Consider the following 26137-nt stretch of genomic DNA (forward strand, 5'->3'; position numbering starts at 1 on the left):
CAGAATATCAGCTTCAAAGCCAAAACACCATGCGGTGACCACCCCCCCTCTTTTTCTACCTCTTACCTTGTAACATTTCTCTATCTCCTGTGAAAATTGGCTTTCCTCTTTCTCCCATTTGTCAGCATTTCTCTATCCTCTATGAAAGTTTGTTTCCTTTTTCCCCCATACACTGTGGCTTTTCCTTATCTCCTGTTAATGGATGTCTTCCTCTTCCCTTATCCTGTAGCACCTTTTTTTTTTTTTTTCTCTCTCTCTCTGTGAATGTATGCCTTCTGGTGGCTCCAAGCTCTCACCTATGCATTCCTCCCCCATAGGCCTTCTTTATTCCTAAAACTCCCTGAACCTGCCTATTTTACCCCTAAAACTCCTTTCACAACTATACTGTGACCTCCATGCTGTGAGGTAGCTCAGGTTGCATGGAGAGGCTTCATGGAAAGAGAGAGAAAGATGCCCAATTATTGCCCAGCTGTTCCAGCTATACCTGCCCAGGTATCAGACATGTGAGTGAAGAAGCCTTCAGGTGACTCGAGCCCCAGCTGCCATGTAGCTACAACGACATGAGTGAGAACTGCTCACCTGAGTTCAGCAACCTTAGAAATGTCAGTGTAAAAAAATATGTGCATGGGTATAGCAAAAGGCATGTTCTAAAAGGGTCATAGAAGTACTATCTGGATTAGTTTCTTAGGATTGCCATAATAAACTACGACAAAATGGGTGGTTAAAACAAGAGAAATCTATTCTCTCACAGTTCTGGAGAAAGATCCATCTTTTTGGTTGTTGTTGTTAATCCTCACCCTTTGGATAATTTTTTCATTGATTTTTTAGATAGAGTGAAAGGAAGGGATGGGGAGAGACACATCGATTGGTTGCCTCCTGCATGAGCCCTGTCCGACCCAGGCTGGGGGTCAAACCTGCAACCCAGGTATGTGCCCTTGACTGGAAATCGAATCCAAGACTCTGTTGTGTGAGCAGATGCTCTAACCCAGCCGTGGGCAAACTACGGCCCGCGGGCCGGATCCAGCCTGTTTGAAATGAATAAAACTAAAAAAAAAAAAAAAAGACCATACCCTTTTATGTAATGATGTTTACTTTGAATTTATATTAGTTCACACAAAAACTCCATCCATGCTTTTGTTCCGGCCCTCCGGTCCAGTTTAAGAACCCATTGTGGCCCTCGAGTCAAAAAGTTTGCCCACCCCTGCTCTAACCACTCAGCAGCACAGTCAGGACTGGAAGAAGTTCAAAATCAAAGTGTCAGCAGGGTCATGCTCACTCTCAGACTTCAGGCCTCGTCCTCTCCTAGCCTCTCCTTGGCATTCCTTGGCTTCGACTGCATCAGTCTAATCTCTGCCCGTCATCAAATGGTGTTTTCTCTTTGTGTGTCTGTCTATATCTATGTCCAAATTTTCTTCTCCTTATAAGGACAGCAGTCATATTGGACTAGGGCTCACGCTAATGACCTCATCTTAGCTTGATTACATCTGCAAAGACCTTGTTTCTAAATAAGATCACATTCACAGGTGCCAGTGGGAACACAATTCAACCCGTAACAAGCCCAAGTGGAAGGTGCCCAAGTGCCTATCAGCAGTGGAACGGATAAATAAATGGTCATGCCTGACTGGTTTGGCTCAGTGGATAGAGCGTCGGCCTGTGGACTCAAGGGTCCCGGGTTCAATTCCAGTCAAGGGCATGTACCTTGGTTGCAGGCACATCCTCAGTGGGGGGTGTGCAGGAGGCAGCTGATCGATGTTTCTCTGTCATTGATGTTTCTAACTCTCTATCCTTCTCCCTTCCTGTCTGTAAAAAATCAATAAAATATATTTTAAAAAAATAAATGGTCACGTACTGAAATACCACAGAGCAGTGAGAGTAAACATACAATATGGACTCATCTCAAAGCATGATGTTGATGGGCATAATAGAGTTCATACTGCAAAATTCCTTTTACATAAAGTTCAAAACTTTGGGGAGATGTCGTGATTTCTTTCAACTTGGTCTCAGTGATTACACAGTATATTCACTTTGTAGAGCCATCAATCTATACTTTTATTTATGTTAAATACCAGTAAAATGTTTTTTTTTCTTTTAAAGTCCCTTTACTCTTGAAGCTGACCATTCAGGAGAGATGGTCAATAATCAAAATAAATAGGAAAACATTATAGAGTATTAGTTGGAGCTATGTGCCACAGACAGAGATAAAGCAAGGAGGGGACCAGCGAGGACTGGAAGGGGAATGTGATGATCCAGCAATCCCATTCCTGAATATTTATCCAAACGTATTAAAATTAAGATCTGGAAGAGGTCGCTTCATCCCCATGTTCATTGCAGAATTATTCACAGTAGCCAAGATATGGAAACAATGTAACTATCCGCTGACAGATGAATGGGTAAAGAAAATGTGGTATATACATATGAGAGAATGGTATTCAAACTTTAAAAAAAGGAAAGCCCTCGCAGGTGTGGCTCAGTGATTGAACCAGGAGGTCAGGGCATATGCCCTGGTTGCGGACTCAATCCCCAGTAGGGGGCGCACAGGAGGCAGCTGATCAATGATTCTCATCGTTGATATTCCTCTCTCTTCCTCTCTGAAATCAATTAAATATATATACATGAAGGAAATCCTGCCCTTTGTGATATAGAGGACATTATGCTAAGTGAAATAAACCAGTAATAGAAGGGCAAATACTGCATGATTCCACCACTTATATGAGGCATTAAAATAGTTAAACTCACAGAATCAGAAAATAGAATGGTGGTTTCCAGGGGTCGAGAAGAGAAGAAATGGGGAAGTGTTGTTTAATAAATGTAAGTTATAGTTATACAAAACGTGTGCACTTGAAATTTTGTTGAAAAGGTAGATCTCATGTTAATTTTTCTTACCTTCCCCCACACCCTTCAAATAAATAACAAAGGGACACAAGAAATCTTTTGCAGGTGATGGATATTTTTATTACCTTGTGAAGACAGTACCAAAGGTGTATGCATGTGTAAAACTCAGCCGAATGTAAACATTAAATATGTGCATTTTTTGTGTATTACATATACCTCAATATAGCTGAAAAAAAAAATAAAACAGTGGTTAGAAAAAGGCAGTTGAGATGCTAACATTGATTTGATTCAGTAAGTTTCATTTAATCGTCACAACAAGCTTATGAGTAAGGGATTGTTACATATTAAAATAAGTTAAGGAAGGCAAATGTGGAGAAAGGCACTAAATTAAACAGCCACAAACGGGTAAGACGGTTTGCTGCTCAGGAAACATATTTTTATTACCATATGAATCAGGGATGATGACATAGATGGCCAGATAATTCATAGAGAGACAGATAGATGGACAGACAGACAGACTACATGTATAAAAACAGAGATAACGACTGGGCTTTCTATAACCTTGCTAGTCTTTGTCAGGGCTCAGAAGACAATGTGTTTGTTGTCATTAGAGCTTGAAATGAGAGTCAAGTAATCTTTGGTTTGTTTGTCTTGCTCAAGTTTTAAAAACTGTGAAAGAAAACAGGAATTTGTGGGAAGGATAGGAAACATATACTTGAAAGGATGTGATATTTATCACATTACATAATTATAGTACAATATTATTGCCTATATTGATTGTACTGTGGATTAGCTCTTTATGACTTATTTATTACTCATTACAAATTTGCACCCTTGACACATTAATTTTATCTCTCTTATCCCCTGGCAACCACCATTTTACTGTTTTTTTTTTTTGTTTGTTTGTTTTTTTCTTTCAGATTTAACTTTCTATTTTCATGCACCAGTGGGGTCCCTTGGCCTGGCCTGCGGGATAGGGCCAAAACCGGTTCTTTGACATCCCCCGAGGGGTCCCAGATTGCGAGAGGGCACAGGCCAGGCTGAGGGGTCCCACTGGTGCATGATTGGGGCTGGGGAGGAACGCAGGTGGTTGGCCAGCCGGGGAGGGACTGAGGGAGGGCTCCAGGGTGTGTCCAGCCTGTCTCGCTCATTCCCGATCAGCCAGATCCCAGCAAGCTAACCTACTGGTTGAAGCGTCTACCCCCTGGTGGTCAGTGCACGTCATAGAGAGCAGTTGAGTGGCCTTAGCATATCATTAGCATATTACACTTTGTTTGGTTGAACAGCTGACCAGACAACTAGACACTTAGCATATTAGGCTTTTATTATCTTATATAATAAAACCCTAATATGCAAATTGACCAAAAGATGGAACAACCGGTCGCTATGACACACACTGACCACCAGGGGGCAGATGCTCAATGCAGGAGCTGCCCCCTGGTGGTCAGTACACTCCCACAGGGGGAGCACCGCTCAGCCAGAAGCTGGGCTCATGGCTGGCAAGCACAGCAGCAGTGGCTGGAGCCTCTCCCACCTCTGCTGCAGGCGGGTGGTAAGGAGTGAGGGGTCCGGGACTGTGAGAGGGATGACTGGCTGCGGGCCTAAGCTGGCAGGAGGATATCCCCTGAGGGGTCCCAGACTGTGAGAGGGTGCAGGCCGGGCTGAGGGAACCTCTCCCCCCCCCCCCCCCCCCAGTGCACGAAATTTCATGCACCGGGCCTCTAGTATAGGATAGAAGTGATATCATACAGTTCTGTCTTTCCCTGTCTGACTTATCTCGCTTAGCATAATGCGCTTAAGGTCCATCCATGTTGTCACAAATGGAAGGAAATTCTCCTTTCTCAAGGCTGAATAATATTCCATTGTGTATATACCACATCTTTAAAAAAAATCTATTCATCTAGTGATGAGGATTTGGGTAGTTTCTATATCTTGGTTATTGTGAATAATGCTGTGATAAACATGGGAGTGCATACATCTCATCAAAATCCTGTTTTCATTTTCTTGGGTATACACCCAGAAGTGGAATTGCTGAATTATGATAGGTCCATTTTTAATTTTTTGAGGAAACTCCATATTGTTTTCTACCCTTTTACTTTTGACCATAGGGAAGAATATTAGCAGAAAAATACATTGGATAATACAAAAGTTATTAAAATGAATTTGAGATTACTAGCAGTTGAGAAATTTTTCCCATATAATTTACACACATTTTAATCTAGGAATACCAGAATGGGAATCAGTTCTAGGGTCTCATTCCCATACTTGTCTAAAACTGCCTTTCTGACTTTTTTCTTGGTTGCTGGAGGCACAAATTCTTGGTTGCTCCTCTCTCTTCTGAGGAGTTCCTTCCATCAGCCTTCCGATCCCACCTCTACAAGTAGGCTACAGAGAAAGTCCCTCGAGTTCTGTGGTTCTCAAATTTTAGAAGCACCAGAACCACATACAGGGCTTATTAAAACAGATTGTTGGGGTGGCTCAATGGGTAGAATGTCAGCCCATGCACTGAAGGGTTGAGGGTTGGATTCCAAGTCAAGGGCAGGTATCTGGGTTGCAGGTTCAATCCCCTAGCCCGGGTCTGGAGCATGTGGGAGCCAACTGATCCAGGTGTCTCTCTCACATCAATGTTTCTCTCTTCCCCTTCCTTCCCCTCTATCTAAAATCAATGGAAAAAACTACTCGGGCAAGGATTACTAGCAACAACAACAAAATAAAACAACACAACAGTAGAGCAGCCTTAGCATATCCTTAGCATATTGCGTCATACCCAAAGTTTCTGATTTAGTAAGTCTGAAGAGAGGCTTCAGAATTTGAGCCCAGGATATGCTGAAGTTGCTGGTCTGGGGACCATACCTGGAGAACTGCCTTATCCTTTCAATCTGCTTTCCAAGGCTGGTTTACAAGCGGTTATACAGGATTCTTGTTAATGGTTACAAGGCAACATTAAAGGGATTACATTGTTTTTTTTGGGGGATTACATTGTTACTTAGATGGTCAAAGAAAGGCCACCCACACTTCCATTCTCTCCAGGGCAAGGCTGGTCCCCACCCCCCACATGCAACCCAGGAAGAACCCCAGTTTCCCCTACTGTATATTGCAAGAATTTAATAAAATTAAGCTCTTAAGGGACAGGTCTCTAAATTGTGGCTACTTTAGTTTCCTCGCGCATCGCTAGTCATCCAACCACTCAGATCGGATGCAGTCACATCCTGCCGGCTCATTAAGGGGTGGGTTGAAGAGATACAGGCAATGGCGCCATTCAGGACAGAAGGAGGCCCCAGGTGTGGTCCCCGCGGGCACCTCGCTGGCCAGGTGCAAGGCTCTGGAGCAGAGGGTGGAGTTAGCGCCGCGCGGGAGCGTTTGCTTCCGGCCACGTGATCACCCTCCGCGCCAATGGGAGGGCTGGACTCCAGCCCCGCTTCCTCACCGTGGCAACGGGCTGGTGACTACTTCCGGTGCTGTGAGGGCTCGGGGCTGATGCGGGTGAGTGTCCTTCTTGTCACGCTGTCCGCGCGGCCGCCGCTGCCGCGCCGTTTCCTCGCCCCCGGCCCGTGCGCTCGCCGGGACCCTCCCGTCCAGGGCCGGGAGGGGGCGGTGCGCAGGATGCCCCTGGCCTGGGCGGGGCTGACGGAGGGACCCGGGACGCTCCTCGTTCCCGCGGTCGCGCGTGGGGCCCGCGCCGGCCCCCCTTCCCAGCCGTGGCTCCAGCGTGGCGGCCGCATTCCGTCGCCGGGGAAGGGCGTGTGTGTCGGGGGGGAGTCCTCGCTGTCCTCCGCCCACTCGGCAGTCTTCGGCTGTGGGTTTCTCCAAGTCTGAGGCTCGCGGGAGACCCGGGGGTGCGCGCTGTCCCCCCGCGTGTAATCGAGGCCCGGTGGGGTCCGCAGGACGTTAGCGGTTCCTGCTCAGTCGGAGGAAGAGGACCGAGAAGAAGGAGGAGCGGCTTTTGGAGAGGAGGGTGGAGAGCTGGAGCTGGAGGTGCCCTGGAAGGAGAGGGCATCCTGTTTCCCGAAGGAGGGAGTGCAACTGGACTGGCCTCTGTAGGGGAGGGAGTGAAAGGTATTTTGGGGACCATGTGACCGAAATCCTTCAATAGTCAGCTAAGGAATTTTTACACGCTCAGGAGTTTAATAGTTTCCTTTGTTGTTGTTGTTGTTGTTGCTGGGTTTAAATAAAGCTTTTCCCCTCCACTTCTAAGAAACTGTGCATGCTTATTAAAGAAAATCTGGGAGATGCAGAACTATTTTAAGAGATCACCTATGGTTCCACCAACCCAGCTTTTTTTAAAAAAATCATTCTTTGTAATTTCCATAGCATATTCTTAATCTACTTATGATCATAGTGTATGCATATAAAATAGGATTACTGTTGGCCCTATGTATCCACGCATCCATGCAGATTCAACCAACCACAGATCAAAAATATTTGGGGGGCAGGGGGAAGCTACATTGTAAAGGATTTAGCATCCTTGGATTTTGGTATCCAGGGTGCAATTAATCTCCACCTAGATTGATTCCGAGGGAGGACTTTGTAACTAGAAAGCCTAATTTTTGTACATTGCATCCATGATATGGATAGATGTGTTTTTTTCTGAGATACAGTTCACATACCATAATATCCATTCTTTTAAATTGTAAATTTGATTTTTCAAGCACCCATCACCACTATCTAATTCCAGAACATTTTTATTGCCTTCAAAAGAAACTTTGTACCTATTATAGACACTCCTCTTGCTTCTTCAGTCCCTGGCATCCATTAGTCTACTTTTTGTGTCTGTGGATTTTTCTATTCTGGACATTTCATGTAAATGGAACCATATACTATGTGTCCTTTTGTGTCTGGCTTCTTTCACTTAGCTTAATGTTTTCAAGGTTAATCCATGTGCTATGTATTATTACTACATTCCTTTTTATGGCTGAATAATATTCCATGATATGAATATGCCGCATTTTGTTGATGGACATATGGGCTGTTTCCACTTTTTGACTATTATGAATACTTTTGCTTTATAAACATCCATACACAAGCTTTTGTGTGGACGAATGTTTTCAGTTCCCTTGGGTGTATACCTAGAAACAATTTCTGGGTCATACAGTAATTCTTTTTGAGGAACTGCCATATGTTTTCCAAAGTGACCTGCACCAGCAGGATATGAGGGTTCAGATTTCTCTATATCCTTGTTAATACTTACCTGTCTTTTTGATTGCTGCCATTGGTTGTGAAATGGTATGTCATTGTGGTTTTGATTTGCATTTTCTGGATGGCTGAAAATGTTGAGCATCTTTTCCCTTCTTGGCCTTTTGCAAATCTTTGGAGAAATGTCAGTTTAATTACTTTTCCCTTTTTAAAATGAAATTTTAAAAAACTTATTTTAAAGTTTTATGAGTTCTTTACATAGTCCAGGTAAGTCCCTTATCACATACACAATTTGTAATACTTCCCCCCCCCCCCCCCCATTTTCTCCATTTTTTTTGAGTTTCTTTTCACTTTCTTGAATGGTGTCCTTGAAGTACAAAAGTTTAAAATTTTGGTGAAGTTCACTTTATAGTTTTTTGGTTGCTTGTGCTTTTGGTGTCATATCTGAAACCATTGCCAAATTTAAGGTCATGAAGACTTACCTCTTTTCTCACCTAAGAGTTTTATAGTTTTACCTCTTGCATTTAGGTCTTGATATATGTAGAGTTAAGGTATATATATGGTGTGAGGTAGGCATGCAAATTCATCCTTTTGCATGTAGCTATCTAATTGTCCCAGCACTATTTATTGGATACTCTGTCCTTTCCCCATTGAATGGCCCTGGCACCCTTGTCAAAAACCAACTGACCATAATATATAGGTTATTCTTATTTTAGGCATTTCTCTGCTGGGCATTTAACTCTAACTCTAACTCTCTCTCTCTCTCTCTCTCTCTCTCTCTCTCTCTCTTTCTCTTTTAATTATCCTGTGTTAAACACAACATTAAAGGCATAAAACATTTTCTGTATTTGAAGTTATTTTGGTAGAAAGTGTTCTCAGAAGTGGAATTACTGGGTCAAAGATGAAATAAGTAGGCTTTGGAGCTTACTTAATGGGGCATTAAACCTTCAGTGTCATCATGATGGTAAGAGCAACAAAATGTTTCTTTATTCTGCTATAGCTTCAGGGCTGGATTTCTGTAAAAGCTTTTTTCTGTAAGATGGATTTCACAATTTCCTCTTTCAACTGCTTCTAAAAGTCACTAAGTAAATCTAGAGCAAAAACTTCAACATGAGGGGCAAATAGAACATGTGGTAGTTTTCTAAATGGGTTAAAGGGAAAAAAACAGTGTCATCACATGCAGTAGGAAAATAAAACAATCTTTGAGAGAAATGGGGTAAAAATTTAGACCTTAAATCAATGCCATGAATGTCCCTGGAGCAAAAACAATGTTTTATTCTGAGTTTCTCTCCTGGCCTTGATAATCAGGTTAATTACATTCATCGTGGTCTCAGAGATGGCTAATTACATATTCTCTTTGTAGTAGAGTACCTAGTTAAAAAAAAGTTCAAATACAAAAGGTTATTAGGAAAAAAATCAACTTTCCCTTTTATCCTTTCCCCTCAACCTCCCAGTTCTCCTTAGAGGTATCCATGGTACTGTTACTTTGTGCATGTTTAGTTTAAGCATAGAGTATCTCTGGAAAGATAGTATATACAAATCATACATTTTAAGGTTTTTGATACTAACAAATGCTTTTTAAAAATGGTTACATCAGTTTATGGTGGCAGTTACAGTGCTAGTTAGAAATACTTTATTTTTGTTTGTCTTTCTTTGACCATTCTTTCCTTAATATTGGGATCCAGTTTATATTTCCTCTTTTAGGTATTGTCTGCTCATGTCTTTTGGCATGCTATATGTTTTTATTGGAACTGTTCTTTATGAGATTTATTTTGGCAGCTTTTTGTGGATGGATGTTTTATGATAGCCTGGACTTGAGAAAAGCTAAAATGCTTTTTGTAACATTTATGATAAGAGGTATGTGAGCTGAACAAGGGGTCAAGGCAGTAAGGAAAGTTAAATGCTTGAGGGAGAAATCAGTAGGATTTGGAACCTGGGTGCAGTTGAAGATGACTTCAAGTTGAGTTAGAAAAGGGTGGTGCTATTAAGAAAAGTAAGGAGTAATGTGGAAAGATCTAGATTTCTGGGGAGAGATCCTGTTTAGGGCGGGCTAAGAGTGAGGATGATCCAGGTTGAACTATCCAGACTTGTGGCTAGAGCTAAAGAGACAGAAGATAAAGAGTTAGGAATCTGTTTTACTAAGAGAATAGTTTGAAAGGTTGGTGGTGGATAAAATTGCTGAAGGAGACATTTGAAAATAGGCCCATCTGCCAGTTATGTGAGAGGACAAAGTTGGGAGGTGTCAGGGGGCCTTGAAGAGCTAGCTAGCACAGTAGGTGGGGGTGCTTGCCAAGGAGAGCAGGGTATCTAGAGAATCAGAGGTTACAAGCAGAGGATTAAAAAAAAAAAAAAGGCTATGAGGTTTGGTAATTTGGAAAATATACATCTTATGGATAAGGAAATAATTTATGGGAAGCAAGAAATTTTTCTTTATTCCCAAACAGCTTTATTAAGATAGAATTTACTTATCATTTAATTTACCCACTTAGAGTGTATAATTCAGTGGTTTTTAGAATATTTAGAATTGTGCAGCCACTGCCACAATCAATTTTGGAACACTTTATTGCCCCCAAGGGAAACTGCCCCTGTTAGCAGTGCTTCCCTAATCCACTCCATCCTTCCAGTTCCAGGCAACCACTAATCTACTTACTGTCTCTTTATATTTGCCTATGGTAGACATTTCATGTAAATGAAAACATGCAACATGTGGCCTTTTGTGTCTGATGTTTTAAATTGTTTTCAAAGTTCATAATGCCATAGTATGTATCAACACTTAATTCCTTTTAATGGCTGAATAATGTTCCATTGTATGAATATATCATTTTTAATTATGACCAGTTCACGGCATTTGAGTTGTTTTCACTTTTTGCTTTTTATGAACAATTCTGCTCTAAATATCCATGTACAAGATTTTGTGTGGATATCTTTTCAGTTCTCTTGGGTCTATACCTAGGAGTAGAATTGCTGGGTCATACGCTAACTTTATGTTTAACTTTTCAAGCAACTGTTGCAGAGAATGGGCAAGTTACCAGTGTTTTTTAGAAATAATAAAACTAAACTTAATATCCTTGGTAGGAAGTTGCAAAATGTCTATATTCAGACATATTCAGAAATAAAGGCATGATAAAAATGGGTCTATAAAATTGTTTGTTTGTCTTTTTGTTCTATGAAACTGTAACATGTTTATGTATCTCCTTACAGTAGAAACCTTTTGTGATGGGTTGTTACCTAAAAAGTTTGCGGAATTGTTAGATATTTTTCTTGTGACTATATTGATGTATGCTTCATCAATTTTAAATAGTGATTTGTTAATAATGACTACAAATATGATAAAAACATCACAGGGATATTTGATGTTAATATATAGTCATGATTTAATATTTACTCTTTAGTCTTAACTGTAGAGACCAAATACTGTGATTTATTTTTAATTTGAATTACCTATAACATTGTAGTTTGTACGGGCCCCAAAAGTTTAAGATCCAGAGAAACAAAACCAAAAAAGACCTATTGGGCCAGTAGTATTGTTGATTGGCCATGTTTTTATCTTTTTGTTCCCTATGTAGGAAAAATGTTGAGGAGTTTTCCCTCTTACTGCAGTTTTTAATGGTATCTCATAGGCTCGTCCTATTTTTGAACTTGGACTTAGTTACCTTGTATTCCTATAAATAAATAAAAGAATTTTCTTTAATATATTCAGATTGTTTAAAATTGAAAGGTACAAAATGATGAACAGTAGCATTTTTGTATTACCTCTGTCGATCAGTCATCCAAATCTACGGGTAAATACTATTATACTATTTTTTGGTATATTCTTTCAGATTATATATATATATATATATATATATATATATATATATATATATACATATGTACATACACACACACACACAAACACACACACACATACATATTGAGCCATATTATTTTTTCTCCCCTTCCTCAGAGTATGGTATGGCATATAATTCTGTACTAGGTTTTGTTTTTTTTACTTACCAAAATATCTTCAAGATCTGTCATTCCATATTTATATATTAACCCCTAGAGTGCTGGGGAGCGCGATCGCGCTCCTCCTGTCTTTCGCCAAAAGTGCCGGGAGCGCTATTGCGCTCCTCCTGCAGTGTCACTATTAGATGCTAGTAGTTCATTCTTTATTGACAGATGTCACCTAAGTGCAGATTACTTATGATGCTGAATGTTTGTAGTTCTAAAATTGACCACTGGCATTTATCTGCCTAATTTTTTACAGGTACTACGATATATGTCAAAGATATATGTCAAAGGTTTCCTTAAGTTTTTGAATATGTAACTTCATTTACTTACGATTCATAATTTTTTTCCTAAACTGTTGTAAAATCAGCAAAAATGACTTGGCAATTTTAGCATAGTTCCTAGGATATTGGTTGGCATTCAACGGGTTAAGAACATTCTCATTTTTTTCAGTGGCTACTTTTATTTTTAACCACTTCCACTGAGACATGTTGTTGGTTTATGTCTTTCCTATTATAGATAGTCTCTCAGTATACATTTGTAATTTTGTTCAATTTTGCCAAATTGTCCTTGTTGAGTTGTATTATTTTATTTTATTTATTAATTTCTTCTTAATTTTTTTTTTTATTGATTTCAGAGAGGAAGGGAGAGGGAGAGAGAGATAAAAACATCAATGATGAGAATCAGTGATCAGCCTCCTCCTGCATGCTCCCCACTGGGGATCGAGCCCACAATCTGGGCATGTGCCCTTGACTGAAATAGAACCTGGGACTCTTTAGTCGGCAGGCCGATGCTGTATTCACTAAGCCAAACTGGCTAGGGCAAGTTGTATTATTTTACTAGAGGCCTGGTGCACGAATTCGTGCATGAATGGGGTCCCTTGGGGTGGCCTACAGAGATCGGGTCCCAGCTCGGGCCCCCAGCCTCGCAGCCCTGCAGCTCCACAGCCCTGCCTGGCACCCCGCCTTGGTCTGGCGCTGCCCCCTCACCTGCTCCACCATTCCGCCTGTGGGGTGATTGATCTGGGCTGGGTCCCCTGCCTGGGAGCTGGGTGGTGGCCCCGCCCCCCGCCGCTGCCGCTGCTGGTTGCTGTCTGCGGGCGATTGGCAGGGTGATCGGGCCCCCACTCACAGCCGCCTTGTCCTGGTGCCGCCCACTCACCTGCTCCACCATTCTGCTGCAATCCCGCTCTCATCAGGGCCCATTGGGGCTGGCAGTGCCTCCATTGCCGCCCGCTGCCAGCATTTCAGTGTAGTTTTATTATGCATCTTTCTTTTGAGAGAGTTTTAGCATCTTTTGATCTGTTTAAACCAGGGGTGGGCAAACTTTTTGACTAGAGGGCCACAATGGGTTCTTAAACTGGACCGGAGGGCCGGAACAAAAGCATGGATGGAGTGTTTGTGTGAACTAATATAAATTCAAAGTAAACATCATTACATAAAAGGGTACGGTCTTTTTTTTTTTTTTTTTTAGTTTTATTCATTTCAAACGGACCGGATCCTGCCTTTGGGCTGTATTTTGCCCACGGCTAGTTTAAACTGTTGTGTAGTTTTTCTGTTAATTGGCAGTTGCCCATTAGCCCCTTTTTTGTCTTTTTTTAGTCATTCGTTGGAACTCTTTATTTATTAGGTAGGTCAGACCTTTAATGGGTTTTGAGTTAAACAAAAACTGATGGTGGAGTAGAAGTTGCTTCATTTCTAATTGAATTAAAAACATTCCAGTAACCATTGTGAGCTGAAGGCCAGAATTGTGTGCTGGATAGCCTGTATCCTTGAGTTCTTTTCCCAGTCCAGCGGAACTTTGAGGCCAGCATTTTTGGAGGAGTTTATTGAGATGACATGGTTTGCAAAATAAATATATTTCAGAGAGTCTCTGAGGGATGGTAGGTTGCTCAGGAAATAACATTAATTCATCTTCTACATTTTAATTTTTTCAGACAAGCTTGAGAAGCAATGTTTTAAAATCTTTCATAGATGTATGTTAAAAAGCCTATTACTGCAAACTTTACTCATTATAAAATGTTGATGTTCTATTTTTTTATTTATGAAAAAATGCATCTGATGACAGAGTAGCTTGAAGATTAATAACCCATACTACTTGGATGTGTTTGTGTTTGAACTGAAGCTTTTAGTTTTCCAAAGCCTGGGTTTTTACTCAACCTGTTTTTGTGGAGACTAGTTGGCCCAAGCTCATTTCATGGCTAGGTCAGACTTGATGGCCTGTATAGGCTGGCAGATGAACCATGATCATTTAAATTCAACTGACACATGAATAAATAGAAACCTATCTCAGAGAAATAACCAGAGTCAGTAAAGATAATTGAGGCAGATCTTTGTGAAGTCTTTGAAAGAAAATCCATCCTTAGAAAGACAGGCACCACCACAAAGCAAAAACAAAAACAGGCATTTAAATTCACTGTTTATTTAATCAGCTCAGCACTCTTTTGTAAAATAAAAATGTTCTCTGTGTTTATGAATATATGTAAACATTTTAATATAACAGCATATACCATTTGTCCTTTAAATAAAATGTCATGTAATAAAATTTAAATGGACTCTTTAACGAAGAATTAAAGCAAGTTAAAATACAATGTTGCAGTGCTTCTCAGGCTATCTCTGGTGTAAAGGACCAGGTTAAAAAATGTTCAGTTCATTTGTGACCATTTCTTTTATAAAATACAAAACCAAAAAGCAAAACCCAAACAAAACTGAAATATGGAAATGTGAATGAAAGATATAAATAAAAGCTCAAGTTTTTATTAGATTTAGTAGATAAAATTGTATCAAAAATATAAGTATAAAAATCATGAGGAAATAGAAAAGAAATTCGAAGCTGTACATTATATATTGAAAATGTACATATAAAGCAATTAATATATTAATAAAATAATTTATTTCAGACTGGTAACAAACCCTAGTATACAGACTACACTTTGCATACACTGCTTTTTTGGGCTAAGCAACAAAATCACTTTTTAAAAAAATTTATATTGTTGACAGTATTCCAGATGTCCCCCATTTTCTTTACTTTGACCCCCTCTAGCCAGGCCCCACCCCACACCAGGCCTTCATCACACTATTGTCTGTGTTCATGGGCTATGCATATATGCATATAAGTTCGTTGGTTAATCTCTCCCTAACCTCACTCCTACCCCCTTCCCTCTGAGATCTGCCGGGTCTGTTCCATGCAGCCAGGTCTCTGGACCTATTTTGTTTGTCAGTTTATTTTGTTCATTAGATTCCACATATAAGTGAAGTCATGTGATATTTGTCTCACCCTTACTTGCTTATTTCACTTAGCATAACAATTCCACGTTCATCCATGCTGTCACAGAGGGTAAGAGATCCTTCTTTTTTACAGCCACATAGTATTCCATGGTGTAAATGTACCATAGCTTTTTATCCACTTATTTACTGACTAGAGACCCAGTGCACAAAAATTCATGCATGTGTTGTGGGGGTGTGTGGGTCCCTCAGCCCAGCCTGTGCCCTCTTGCAGTCCGGGACCCCTCGGGGGATGTCCATCTGCTGGCTTAGGCCTGCTCCCCGGGGGATCAGGTCTAAGCTGTCAGTCAATCATCCCTCTGGCAGCCCAGGAGCCCTTGGGGGATGTCTGACTAACAGCTTAGGCCCTCTCCCTGGGGGCAATGGGCCGAAGCCTTTAATTGGACATCTTCAGTGTTGCCATGGAAGTGGGAGAGGCTCCCGCCACTGCCGCTGTGCTGGCCAGCCATGAGCTGGATTCTGGCTGAGCGGGGCTCCCCCTGTGGAAGCGCACTGACCACCAGGGGGCAGCTCCTATGTTGAGCATCTGCCCCCTGGTGGTCAGTGCGCATCATAGCGACCGGTCATTCCCGGTCATTCCCGCCGTTAAGCTCAATTTCCATATTACCCTTTTATTATATAGGTAGATGGGCACTTGGGCTGTTTGCAGATCTCAGCTAGAGTAAGTAACGCTGCTATGAACATGGGGATGCATGTATTCTTTTATATTACAAGAAGTGGGATAACTGGATCAAACAGCAGTTCCATTTTTAATTTTTTGAGGAAACTCCATACTGTTTTTCACAGTGGCTGCACCAGTCTGCATTCCCACCAGCAGTGTACTAGGGTTTCCCTTTCTCCTCATCCTCACCAGCACTTGTTTGTTGATTTATTGATGGTAGCCATTCTGGCAGGTGTGGGGTGATACCTCATTTTAATTTTTATCTCTCTGTTGATTAGTGATGTTGAGCATTTTTTTCATATGTCTCTTGGCAATCTGTATGTTCTCTTTGGAGAAGTGTCTATTCAGGTCCTTCGCCTGTTTTTTAACTGGATTGTTTATGCTCCTTTTGTTGAGTTGTATGAGTTCTTGATATATTTTGGAATTAACTCCTTATGAGATGTATCATTGGCTAATATGTTCTCTCATACAGTGGGTTCCCTTTTCATTTTAATGCTGGTTTCTTTTGCTGTGCAGCAGCTTTTTAGTTTGATGTGGTCCCATTTGTTTATTTTTCTTTGTTTTTCTTGTCCTAGGAGATGTCTCTGTGGAAATTCTGCTATGTGAGATGTCTGAGATTTAACTGCCTATGTTTTCTTCTAGAATTTTTATGGTTTTGCAACTTACATTTAAGTCTTTTATCCATTTTGATTTTTTTGTGTATGGTGTAGGTTGGTGGTCTAGTTTCATATTTTTGCATGTACCTGTCCAGTTTCCCCAACACCATTTATTGAAGAGACTGTCTTTACTCCATTGTATGTTCTTGTGTCACTTGTCAAATATTAATTGACCATAATGGTGTGGGTCATTTTCTGGGACCTCTATTCTGTTCCATTGATCTACTATATGCCTATTCTTATGCCACTACCAGGCTGTTTTGATTACAATAGCTTTGTAGTTTAGTTTGATATCCTCGATTGTGATCCCTCTGATTTTATTCTTCTTTTGCAAGATTGCTGTGTCTGTTCAGGATCTTATCTTATTCCATGTATATTTTTGGAATATTCTAGATCTGTGAAATATGCTGATGGTATTTTAATAGGGGTTGTGTTGAATCTAATTTAATAGGGATTGCATTTAATATAGATTGCCTTGGGTAGTATGGACATTTTAATGTTGTTAATTCTTTGAATCCATGAACACAGTATATGCTTCCACTTGTTTGTATTTTTATTTCTTATTTTAATGTAGTGTAGTTTTCCAAGTTCAGGTCTTTTACCTCCTTGCTTAATTTTATTCCTAGGTATCTTTTTTTTGTTGTTGTGACGGTAAATGGTGTTTTTTTTTTTTTTTAGTTTCTCTTTCTGAGAGTGCATTATTGTAGTATAATAATGCCAATGATTTCTGGATGTTAATTTTGTATCTTGCTACTTTGCCGAATTCATTTATTAAATCTAATAGTTTTTTGGTGCAATCTTTAGGGTTTTCTATATATAATATTATTTCACCTGCCAATAATGCGAATTTTACTTCTTCCTTTCCAATTTGGATGCCTTTTATTTTTTGTTCTTGTCTGATCACTGTGGCTTGGACTTCCAGTACTGTGTTGAATACAGATGATGAAAGTGGACAACCCTGTCTTGTTCCAATTCTTAAGGGAAACACTTTTATTTTTTGCCCATTGAGTATGATGTTGGTTGCAGGTTGTCATATATGGCCTTTATTATGTGAGATATGTTCCCACTATTTCCACTTTGCTGAGATTTTTTATTAAAAATTGGGTGCTGGAGCCCTGGCCCACATGGCTCAGTGGTTAGAACTCTGGCCTGTGCACCAAAGGGTGTTGGGTTCAATTCCTGGTCAAGGGCATGTACCTGGGTTGCAGGTTCGACCCCTGCCCCAGGTCAGGGTGTCTGGGGGAGGCAACCAATCAATGTGTTTCACATCGGTGTTTTTCTCCCTCTCTCCCCTCTCCATGCCCTTCCACTCTCTATTTCTAAAAAAAAAAAGGAAAATATATTCACAATCATTACGTGAGAATGAAAAAAAAATTGGGTGCTGAATTTTGTTAAATGCTTTCTTCTGCATCTATTGATATGATCATGTGATTTCCATCTTTCATTTTATTTATGTGATGTATCAAATTTATCGATTTGGGAATATTATACCAGCCTTGCATCCCCAGAGTAAATCCCATCTGGGCATGGTGTACGATCTTTCTAATGTATTGCCAGATCTGATTTGCTAATATTTTGTTGAGTGTTTTAGCATCTGTATTCATCAGGGATATTGGCCTGTAATTTTCTTTGTTGTGTTTTTTTTTTTTAAATTTTTTTAAAAAAATATATTTTATTGATTTCTTACAGAGAGGAAGGGAAAGGGATAGAGAGTTAGAAACATCAGTGAGAGAGAAACATCGATCAGCTGCCTCCTGCACACTCCCTACTGGGTATGTGTCTGCAACCAAGGTACATGCCCTTGACCGGAATCGAACCTGGGACCCTTGAGTCCGTAGGCTGATGCTCTAGCCACTGAGCCAAACTGGTTAGGGCTTCTTTGTTGTGTTTTAATCTGGTTTTGGAATTAGGATAATGCAGGCCTTGTAAAAAGACCTTGCAAGTCTTTCCTTCACTTGAATTTTTTGGAATAGTTTGAGGAGGATATGTGTTAGTTTTTCTTTGAATGTTTGCTAAAACTCACCCGTGAATCCATTTGGTCCAGGACTTTTGTTTGCTGGGAGTTTTTTGATTACTGCTTCCATTTCATTAGTTGTTATTGGCCTATTCAGATTTTCTGATTACTCCTGATTGGTTTTTAGAAGATTGTATGTTTCCATGAGTTTGTCCATTTCATCCAAGTTGTCCAGTTTGTTGGCATATAGATGTTCTTAGTATTTTCTTACAATCCTTTATATTTTTCTGTTGTCAGTTCTTACTTTGCCTCTTTCATTTCTGATTTTATTTATTTGGGTCCTCTCTCTTTGTTTCTTGATAAGTTTTGCTAAAGATTCATCAATCTTGTTTATCTTTTCAAAGAACCAGCTCTTGGTTGCATTGATATTTTATATTGTTATTGTTATTTTAGTCCCTATCATTTATTCCCACTCTGATCTTTATTATTTCCTTTCTTCTACTTACTCTGAGCTTTTCTTGTTCTCTTTCTAATTCTTTTAGTTGTAGGGTTCTACCGTTTATTTGAACTTTTCTTGTTTCTTCAGGTAGGTCTGTAATGTTATGAACTTTCCTCTCAGGACTGTTTTCGCTGTATCCCATAGATTTGGGGTTGTTGTGTATTCATTTTCATTTGTTTCCAGGAAATTTTTGATTTCTTCCTTGATTTCATCATTACCTCTTCATTGTTTAATAACCTGCTATTTAATCTTCGTGTGTCCTAATGTTTTTGAGGGTTTTTTTTTTTATTGTAGTTGATGTCTAGTTTCATGCCGTTGTAATCTGAGAAGATGCTTGGTATGATTTCAGTCTTGAACTTGTAAATACTTATTTTGTGTCCTCACATGTAATCTATCTTTGAGAATGTTCCATGTGCACTTGAGAAGAATGTGTATTCTGCAACTTGGGATGAAATGTTCTGTAAATATCAATTAAATCCATCTGATCTAGTGTGTCATTTAAGGTCGCTGGTTCCTTGTTGATTTTTTGTCTGGAAATTCTATCCAGTGATGTCAGTGGAGTGTTTAAGTCTCCTACTCTGACGGTTTTGCTGTCCATCTCTTCCTTCAAGTCTTCCAGGAGTTTTAACAAAAGTATCTTTAGGTGCTCCTATATTGGGTGCATATATGTTTACCAGGGCTATATAGTCTTGTTGGATTGAGACCATTATCATGTAGTAAGCTCCTTTGTCTCTTTTATAGCCTTTGAAGTCTATTTTGTCAGGTACCCAGCTTTTATTTTTCATTTCCATTTGTTTGGAAAAAAATTTTCCATTCCTTTACTTTTTTCCTTTGTGAGCCTTTTGTTCTGAGGTAGATTTCTTGTGAACAGGATATATTTGGGTCATGTTTTCTCATCCATTTGGGTCATGTTTTCTCATCCATTCAGCTACCCTATGCCTTTTGATTGGAGCATTTAATGCATTTACGCTTAAGGTTATTATTGATAGGTACTTATTTATTGCCACTTTTATGCTTTATGCCTATGTTCCTCTCTCTTTCTATTTCTTCTTCTTATAACAGTTGCTTTAGCATTTCTTGCAATGCTGATTTGGTTGTAGTAAATTCCTTTAGCCTTTTTTTTTTGGTCTGGGAAGCTCATTATTTCACATTCAATTTTGAATGATAGCCTTGATGGACAGAGTAGTCTTGGTTTCAGATCCTTACTTTTCATTGCTTTGAATACTTCATGCCTTCCCTTCTGGCCCGTAGTGTTTCTGTTGAGAAATCAGCGGACAGCCTTATGGGAGCTCCCTTGTAGGTAACTATCCATTTCTGTCTTGCTGCCCTTAAGATTCTCTCTTTGTCATTAACATTTATGATGTGTCTTGGTGGGTGGCATTTTGTGTTCATCTTGGTTGGGACTTTCTGATCTAGTGTGTCATTTAAGGTCGCTGGTTCCTTGTTGATTTTTTTCTGCTTATTTGATCCTCTGCTTTATGACTTTTAATTCCTTCCAATGTATCATTTTTTAAAAGTATGCTTTTATTGATTTTTAGAGAGACAGGAAGGGAGAGGGATGGAGAGAGAGAAATATTGATAAGAGAGAAACATCAACAATCCACTGCCTCCTGCCCACCCCCTACTGGAGATTGAGCCCACAACCTGGACATATGCCCTGGCTGGAAATTGAACTGGTGACTTCTTGGTTCATGGGTTGATGCTCAACCACTGAGCCACACTGGCTGGGCTCCAGTGTATTCTTTTCTTTTCTTTTTTTTTTTTTTAATTAAATCTTTATTGTTCAGATTATTACATTTGTTCCTCTTTTTTTTCCCCCCCATAACTCCCCTCCTCCCAGTTCCCGCCCCACCCTCCGCCCTCACTCCCCACCCACTGTCCTCATCCATAGGTGCACGATTTTTGTCCAGTCTCTTCCCACATCTCCCACACCCCTTTCCCCCCCAAAAATAGTCAGTCCATTCCCTTTCTATGTCCCTGATTCTATTATAATCAACAGTTCATTCTGTTCATCAGATTATTTATTCACTTGATTCTTAGATTCACTTGTTGATAGATGCATATTTGTTGTTCATAATTTGTATCTTTACCTTTTTCTTCCTCTTCCTCTTCTTAAAGGATACCTTTCAGCATTTCATATAATCCTGGTTTGGTGGTGATGAACTCCTTTAGCTTTTCCTTATCTGTGAAGCTCTTTATCTGACCTTCAATTCTGAATGATAGCTTTGCTGGATAAAGTAATCTTGGCTGTTGGTTCTTGGTATTCATCACTTTGAATATTTCTTGCCACTCCCTTCTGGCCTGCAAAGTTTCTGATGAGAAATCAGCTGACAGTCGTATGGGTATTCCCTTGTAGGTAACTGAGTTACTTTCTCTTGCTGTTTTTAAGATTCTCTCTTTATCTTTTGCTCTTGGCATTTTAATTATGATGTGTCTTGGTGTGGTCCTCTTTGGATTCCTTTTGTTTGGGGTTCTCCGCGCTTCTTGGACCTGTAAGTCCATTTCTTTCACCAGGTGGGGGAAGTTTTCTGTCATTATTTCTTCAAATAGGTTTTCAATATCTTGCTCTCTCTCATCTTCCGGCACCCCTATAATTCTGATGTTGGCACGCTTGAAGCTGTCCCAGAGGCTCCTTACACTATCCTCGCATTTTTGGATTCTTTTTTCATTTTGCTTTTCTGGTTGGATGTTTTTTGCTTCCTCGCATTTCAAATCATTGACTTGATTCTTGCACTCCTCTGGTCTGCTGTCGGGAGTCTGTATAATATTCGTTATTTCAGTCCGTGTATGCTTAATTTCTAGTTGGTTCCCCAATATAAGATCGAGGGTCTTATTAGTTTTCGTGTAGATCTCATTAAGTTTATCGGCAGCTTCTAAACAGTTCTTGAGAGACCTTAAAAGTGTGGTTCTGAACTCTATATCTTCCATTGACAATTTTGTCCTGTTTCTTTGTCTCCGCATTTTGTTATGCTTCCTTGGTGCACCCCCTAGTGGTCTTTGTTCGCAGTCTTATAGTTAAATCTTGATTGTTGTAGCTAATCCCAGGGAGGGTTTGACCTCCAGGCCAAGTGGCTATGAGAATCAGCTGTGTCAGCAGTGAGAGAACTTCTGTCCTCTAGGGAGGTGCTAATCTAGCCTTTGCCTGAGGCTATCCGGCAAATGCCTCTGTGCAGGGCTTGGGCGGGGCGGGTCGCACAGGATCAACAGGGTGGGCCGGAGAGAGCAGTTATGGCGGCTCTCAGTCCTGTCCCCAGGGGCTCTGCCTCTCTGAGTCCCAGCACCCGCTGCAAAGCTGGGAGAGAAAGCTGCACTCGCTCTGACCAAAGCCAGACAGTCCCGCTTCTCCCGTTTGAGTCTGGGTCCCTAAAGACTCGCCTGGATCTGGTGCTCAGAGTCTGCGACTCCCTCCCGATTGAAAACAACAACCGCGCCCTCCGCCGCCAGCCCGCTCCTCGCACTCCGCACCTCAGAATTTGACTTCACCACTGCGCCTCCTCTGAGTGTCCGTGTGCGTTTCTCTTTCCTCCTAGTTGTCGGACTTCCACTCAGCCAGCGTTCCTGTTGTTCTTGGTGATTTCCCTTCCGTTTTTTGGTTTCACTTTAGAAGTAGTTGTTCAAAGCAGCAAACTCCGGCGTTAACCTATGCCGCCATCTTGGTTCTCCCCTCCAGTGTATTCTTGATGTCAGATATAGTATTCTTCATTTCTGACTGGTTCTTTTTTAAAAAAACATATTTTTATTGATTTCAAGAGGAAGGAAGAGAGAGAGAGCGATGGAAACATCAGCGATGAGAGAGAATCATTGATTGCTGCCTCCTGTATAACCCCTTTTGGGGATTGAGCCGGTAACCCCGGGCCTATGCCCTGACTGGGAATTGAACTGTGACCTCCTGATTCATAGGTTGACGCTCAACTACTTAGCCACACTGGCCCGGGCCTGACTGGTTCTTATTCTTGGTTTATATGTTTTGTTTTTTTTCATGCTGATGTAGTTCCCACTAAGTTGCTTGTATTTCTCACTAAGTTCCTTGAACATCCTTATAACCCTTCCTCTGAACTCTATATCTGTAAATTGCTTTCCTCCATCTCATTTAGGTCTTTTTCTCAAGATTCCTTCTTTTCTTTGGAGGTTATTTCATGTCTCCCCACTTCAGTTGTCTCTTTGTGTTTGTTTCTATGTATTAGCTATAGGTGCTATGACTCCCAGTCTTCATGGGGTGGCCTTTTGTAGTAAATGTTGTGTGGGACCCATTGATACAGTTTCCTTGAACTTCTGAGCTATATGCTCTACAAGAGACCCTTTTGTTGATTATTTGGGCCCTCCTGGTGTAATTGGGTCTTGATTGTTTTTGTCCCATTCATGGGTGGGATCTCCTGTCAGGCTGCTTGACTGTGAGGCTCAACCCCAACGTGTGAGCTGATATACAGGTGTAGTCTTGAGGTAGTTTTCGTACTTCCTTGTTTAAAAGTCTTCTCCTCAGCAAGTCTTCAGCTGGTAATTCAGGGTGAATCCCTTTCTTACCTTCTTATATGTATCCAGGCTGTATGCAGCAGCTCTAAGCAGTCATCTAACTCAGTGTTTATATTACTATTTATATTGGAAAAAATGAATTCTGTCCCTTCTCATTTCTCACTTTCAAATAAGGTTCAGATTTTACTTAACAGTGTGACTCTAGGTTTAAGTAGTTTCAATCACCTTCCTCTCAGATGTATCTGTGTTGATTTTTAAATGTTCAGTTTTTCCTTAATATAAAATGTGTTCTGCCATTTTTATTGTTAAGCCAAGATTGCTAGAAACTTCTGAGAAAAAAATTAGAAACTTTGTGGTATAAGTTGCTTGTAATTCATTTTATATTTCATTATTTATCTGTTGAGAATCTCAGAAATAATGCTTTCATAAAAATTAACAAGTATTTGCACAAGTGTTATTTGAATTTCTTGGTTCAGTCATAAAATTTTGTTTGCATTTTTGTTTTACATTGTGCTATGGAGCATTAGGTTTTTCTTAAGAGCTTCTGCATAGACAGTGTAAATATATATGTTTCTTTATTTCTTTTTGCTTTATTTCTTAAAGCAGCAATCTAAACATCTTAAATGTTCTTACAGCACACAAAAGTTTGTAATTATGTTGAGGTGCTAGATGTGTAAACTAACCTTATTGTGATAATCATTTTGCAGTATGTACGAGTATCAAATCATCACATTGTACACCTTGAACTTACATAATATTACATTCAATTATATCGCAATGAAGCTGGAAAAAAAAGTAAGCAGCAATCCAAGTTTGGTGATGTAGCCAGCATTGCCTGCGATTCTAAAATGTTCCGCAGATTATTAGGATTTGGTTTGCAGGCAGTAGAAAGTGGTATTTAAGTTATATTGAGGTTTTCTTTTTCTTTTTTTTTAAAAAATATATTTTATTGATTTTTTACAGAGAGGAAGGGAGAGAGACAGAAAGTTAGAAACATCGATGGGAGAGAAACATCGATCAGCCGCCTCCTGCACATCTCCCACTGGGGGTGTGCCCGCAACCCAGGTACATGCCCTTGACCGGAATCGAACCTGAGACCCCTCAGTCCACAGGCCGATGCTTTATCCACTGAGCCAAACTGGTTTCGGCGAGGTTTTCTTTAATGTAGATAAAATGAAAGATAAAATATATTTGGACTTGGTATGAAGTGTATTTATAACAGTTCTTTTGTTTATATAGTGGACAGAAAGATTTAAATTCTAGTATTTTTATAGTCTTTGAATTACTGAGTTAAATAACTTTAAACTTTGTTGTTTTTTTTGAAAGATATCTCTATACTAATTTGTATCAGTTATGTGGGTGCTAGTACAAAGGGATGTATACCTTCTTTGTCTGTTTTCTTGTAGGGTAATTCCTCTCCTGCAATTACTTTTGGATGGAAATATGCTTTTTTTCCAGTAGAAGATGGTAAACTTGGAGAATGACCATGGAGAAGGGGATGAGTTCTGGAGAAGGCGTGCCTTCCAGATCATCTCAGGTTTCGGCTGTTAAAATAACAGCCAAAGAGTTGGAAACAAAGCAGTCCCATAAAGAGAAGCGAGGGGGCTTTGTGTTGGTACATGCAGGTAAGCTCTATGTGAGTGAGTCAAAAGATGAAAATAATGTTGATTTTTTCTTGCCTTTAAGTACACTGAGAATTGAATTTTACCTTAGGAGAAGGCACAGTACCAGAAAGGAATTGGAACAAAAGAGATTGACTTCAATATAGTGAGGGCCTCCCCTAATTACTCACTTGGAAGATCTTGAAATGACAGCTCTTCTTATGTCTTCTTTACTCCCCTACCCTATTATTTACTTTTTCTATCTATCTATCTATCTGTCTATCTATCTATCTATCTATCTATCTATCTATCTATCTATCTATCTATCCATCTATCCATCCATCTATCGTCTGTCTATCGCGGTGGTTCTCAACCTTCTGGCCCTTTAAATACAGTTTCTCATGTTGTGACCCAACCATAAAATTATTTTCATTGCTACTTCATAACAGTAATGTTGCTACTGTTATGAATTGTAATGTAAATATCTGATATGTAGGATGGTCTTAGGTGACCCCTGTGAAAGGGTCATTCAACCACCAAAGGGGTCGCAACCCACAGGTTGAGAGCCGCTGATCTAGAGCCTAATATGCAAATTGTCCCTATGGGAGTTCGACTGGGAGACCGGGAGTTTGATTGCTCACTATGATGTGTGCTGACCACCAGGGGGCGGCACGGAACAAAGGAAGGCCCCGGCCGGCAGGTGGGGAAGGGAGGTCCAGGCCGGCAGCTGGAAGGAAGGCCCTGGCTGGCATCTGGAAGGCCTCGATCTGCCCTGATCGTTGACCAGGCCTAGGGACTGTACCCGTGCATGAATTTTGTGCACTGGGCCTCTAGTATAGATATATTTAGGTAGTGTTAAAACCAGACAAAGTAATTTTTTATACTCTGGTTTGTAGTTTTAAAAATAATTCTGTTGAAAAAAATTTTTTTGACCCCCATATTTGAGTATGGCCATCTTAGAGTCCATTTACACAGTGTTAGAACCAGTTTGCCTTTTTAATATGATATGTGAGGAATCTTAAAACCAGAAAGATTGAGTGGCTTCAGCCACATGGCT

The 26137-nt window shown here is 40.2% G+C and overlaps 1 protein-coding gene across 12 annotated transcripts in view; it reads left to right on the forward strand.

The window, feature by feature from the left end:
* The first annotated feature begins 6161 nt into the window (after positions 1–6161).
* Positions 6162–26137, forward strand: part of TASP1 (taspase 1) — a 254206-nt gene continuing 234230 nt past the window's right edge. For 7 of the 12 annotated variants that reach the window (XR_009454031.1, XR_009454030.1, XM_059705533.1 and 4 more), the window contains exons 1-2: positions 6163–6315; positions 24886–25104. Coding sequence is in view for 10 of the 12 variants with exons in the window: in XM_059705533.1 (XP_059561516.1) it covers positions 24960–25104 (145 nt within the window). In the remaining 2 variants the exon portion in view is untranslated. The other 5 variants (XM_059705535.1, XM_059705529.1, XM_059705534.1 and 2 more) reach the window with 2 other exon arrangements.

The sequence above is a fragment of the Myotis daubentonii genome, chromosome 8 (assembly GCF_963259705.1).
Source record: "Myotis daubentonii chromosome 8, mMyoDau2.1, whole genome shotgun sequence".
NCBI lineage: Eukaryota > Metazoa > Chordata > Mammalia > Chiroptera > Vespertilionidae > Myotis > Myotis daubentonii.